Here is a 3,572-nt window from a genome sequence, read left to right on the forward strand (position 1 = left end):
CATTAGCCGTGTTTGCTTTGACTTTCTCTCAGGTGCCTTTTCTAAATCCGTAGCGCATCGGTCGTGATGAATGGAGCTCTAAAAACAGCACAGAGGCTGATGATGGGTCTGAGACGGGAGCAGCTGCGAACCTGCTGACTACAGTGTGAATCGGACACAAATAAAACAGGTGCTTAATAAGGTCGCTCGCGTGTTGGGAAATGTGTGTCACGACTGCTATTTCAGCACATAATCCAGGCTGCTGCTCAGGACGCGTTCACACTGCACGTGAAAGTGGCACGAATCCAATCGCGTATTGTTTTTCCCTTCGTCGGTGATTCAGAATTCTATTTTACAACTGTCGGATCAGAACCTAGCTGAAATCCGAAACGTCTCCGACACGTCGCGAGGGCTAGATCGGACACACGTCTGATGTCACACAAACAGTGAATGTGAATCCAGAACGTACAAGTTTCAATTGGGGCGGAGTTTAGTATCAGGTCCAGGTCCAGGAAGTTGTGGCCTAATGGTTAGAGAGTCTGACTCCTAACCCTAAGGTTGTGGGTTCGAGTCTCGGGCCGGCAATACCACGACTGAGGTGCCCTTGAGCAAGGCACCGAACCCCCCACAACTGCTCCCCGGGCGCCGCAGCATAAATGGCTGCCCACTGCTCCGGGTGTGTGTTCATGGTATGTGTGTGTGTGTGTGTTTACTGCTGTGTGTGTGTGCACTTTGGATGGGTTAAACGCAGAGAACGAATTCTGAGTATGGTCACCGCACTTAGCCGTTTGTCACGTCACTGTGACGTCACTAATAATGTTACAGGGGCTTAAAATGAAGAAACTGATGAATTCCAGATGAAAGAACACTTCAGGTAAAGTGGTCTGATGAATAAACACACACCTGGACACACCCACTTTAACCTCATGGAGTATGAAACTGCATCCAACAAACATCTTAATGAACAACATACTGTGAAAAAATCGCATTTCTGTTCTATTAAGAACATTCAGAAACCTTCACACTTCTGTCTTTCCCTCCCAATCAGAACGGAGGCTCTTCAGCTCGGCTCTCGACGTGACGGCGCGTGACGCCGTGTGATCTGAAGAAGCGTTCTCCGTACTCCAGCTCTTCCTCTGCGTCATCATGTAATCAATCTCTCAGAGAAAGTCAGAGCGACTGATTACGGTCGTCACCTTCGAGACGCTTTCGCCGGACCGCGGTCAAGGGAAAGTACAGATGCCTCAAACTAATCAAACCACTCGGTAGCGTCAAGAAAACAAGATGACGTGAGAGCGGTCTGGACCAGAAGATCTGGAAACTTCTGAGAGATTCTCAGGACACAGCTTTTATCAAGAATAAAAACAAGCTATTATTATTATTAAGATGAATAAATAGATCGATAGATTTAGTTCATGAGGAATTTAAGAAGGTGTGACTTCTAACTTTTAGAGAACGTGTTGCTTTCGTACCCATCAGATATAGAGAAAGAGGTGTGGCCTCTATGTGTGTCCTTTTGGGAAGGGTTGAAGGCTCTGTATCAGTCAGTTTAAGGGGGTGTGACCCCTGGGCCGGTTTTAGAGGAGGGAGGCGTGGTCACATTTAGAGGAGGCGTGGTCAAATTTAGAGAAAATGAAGTGTTTCGAGTTGCATTCGAGTTGCAGAACCACTGGTATGTTACGAGTTACGATAAAGAATTCTTTTGATGTGCATCAGGAACAAAAGAAGGACCAAATGCCAGAGCAGCTCTAAATCATTTTAATATTCAGTCTGTGATATTTTTGTTTGTTTGTTTTTTATAATATACTCAAGAACAATGCATATAGGTCTGAAGTGCAAACCGACGTCTCGCCCTCTTTACAAAACAATTCGAATAAATAAGCGTTAATGTAAACCACAACACACGGTAGTAGCTGGAGGCTCCGCGGAGAAGCCGGAGAAGAACTCGGTCCCGAAACACACAGCGGCTAGGACCTGGATCTGAGCTACGTGCGGCTGACGCACACATCTTCCTGAAGGAGCATGACGATTCACAGCACACTATGGAGTTCCACACGTATTCACAACCAAAACAAACATAAACCGACCTAAATTCCCTCCATGGCTATATGATGGAGTCACAGTACACTATTTGGCAAATAAAAATCTGAGTGCATAATGTGGCATTTCACAATCATTACATTCAGGACAAAACGACTTGAACGCTAATCCGAGTCTCGGTGTGTCCTCCGGAGACGTACCGCACGTTATCGATAAATATGTAGGAAGCCGGGATAAGAATCTGCCCGATGCCTTGTTGGTGTTTTCCCACTTGGAGTCGCTTGAATCCAGTGCTAGCATTTTAATGCTTCTAGTGGCAAATATTTTGCACTGTCATGTTTTACGTTATTTTTAAAGAAGTAGTTTGTAATTTTGAGAGCCCTCTTCTTCCGGAAAGAAGAAAAACAACCGCAGTTAAAGCGGTCACGCTTTTTTCGCGTCTCCTACGACTACGATTAAACGTCTTTCTCCTTTTTAAGGAAGGCTTCCGGCTGGGGGGCGGAGCTAATTTCTGGGTCTCGAAGAGGTGTTTCTAGGATAACAAAATGATCCCCACGTTTATATTTTTACAAACTGCACCTTTAAGTCTAAAGAGAAGTCCCTACATTTCTGTACCCTTAAATAAGTCCTGGATCACATCAGGACCATGCGCAAGTGGAGCGAGCGCCTTCCGTATTGCACCAGAGTAAGGAAGAACGTTGAGGAGGAATATTATAAAAAGAAAAAAAAAAAAAAAAAACGCACAGTCCACACCGTCTTGTTTGGTGCGTTTCTTTCCCCTCGTGTAACACGGTTCGTGACGAGAGCGTTGCGTCAGTATTCGGTGTCCGAGCCGTCCGCCGGTTCAGTGTTGCGTGACAGCATGTAGTTGTCCATGTCTATGGAGGGGCAGTTGTGGATGGAGTAGCGCAGACGCTCTGCGAGTACGGCCTGGCTGGTGTAGGGAGGGAGACGCAGCTGGAAGAAACACGTCTGGGCCGTCGGGAGACCGTTTATGGGCTGCGGGGTGGAATAAACCAAGAGCCGTTTAGACTGGTATAATAATATACAGACCAAATAACTAGTACGATTCCAAATCCAGAGGATCTTAATAACCCACAGTGGGTTAACTAGGTTTAATGTGAGTACAAAAAAACTACTAAACCCTAATTAGGCACAAGGAGAAATCTTATTAATCCCCAACTAGGCTCAATGCTGTACGTATTATAGGAAACTGGAATAAGTCTCCGGTCACTGAAGGTCCAGAGCATTCTAGCAATTCCTTGGTTTATTCTGTGCTCAGAAGGTCTCACTAATCCCCAAATATGCTTAATTTCAGAATAATCCACGTATAGGAGTCACATGTATGCTCATTGTAAGTTCATAAACTACACTGAGTTGGGTATCAGTTTGGTTTTAAGTGATAATAAACTAGTCCTAATGCAAGTACAGAAAACATTACTTATCCCCAGCTAGACTAATAACTTTATTTATCACTAGGCTCAGTGTGAATGCAGCAGTATATAACCAGTCCCTGTTTAAATGAAACTTTGCCTAGATCAAGTCTGGGATTA

At 45.0% G+C, this 3,572-nt stretch overlaps 1 protein-coding gene across 7 annotated transcripts in view; it reads right to left on the reverse strand.

The window, feature by feature from the left end:
• Positions 1-1,714: 1,714 nt before the first annotated feature.
• The window catches only part of LOC132860500 (probable E3 ubiquitin-protein ligase HERC1), a 52,141-nt gene continuing 50,283 nt past the window's right edge, over positions 1,715-3,572 (reverse strand). For all 7 annotated transcript variants that reach the window (XM_060891734.1, XM_060891733.1, XM_060891737.1 and 4 more), the window contains exon 80: positions 1,715-3,018. In XM_060891734.1, the coding sequence (XP_060747717.1) occupies positions 2,833-3,018 (186 nt within the window). In that variant the 3' untranslated portion in view covers positions 1,715-2,832. The remainder of the gene's footprint in view (positions 3,019-3,572) is intronic.

Source organism: Tachysurus vachellii, chromosome 17, assembly GCF_030014155.1.
Source record: "Tachysurus vachellii isolate PV-2020 chromosome 17, HZAU_Pvac_v1, whole genome shotgun sequence".
Classification (NCBI taxonomy): domain Eukaryota; kingdom Metazoa; phylum Chordata; class Actinopteri; order Siluriformes; family Bagridae; genus Tachysurus; species Tachysurus vachellii.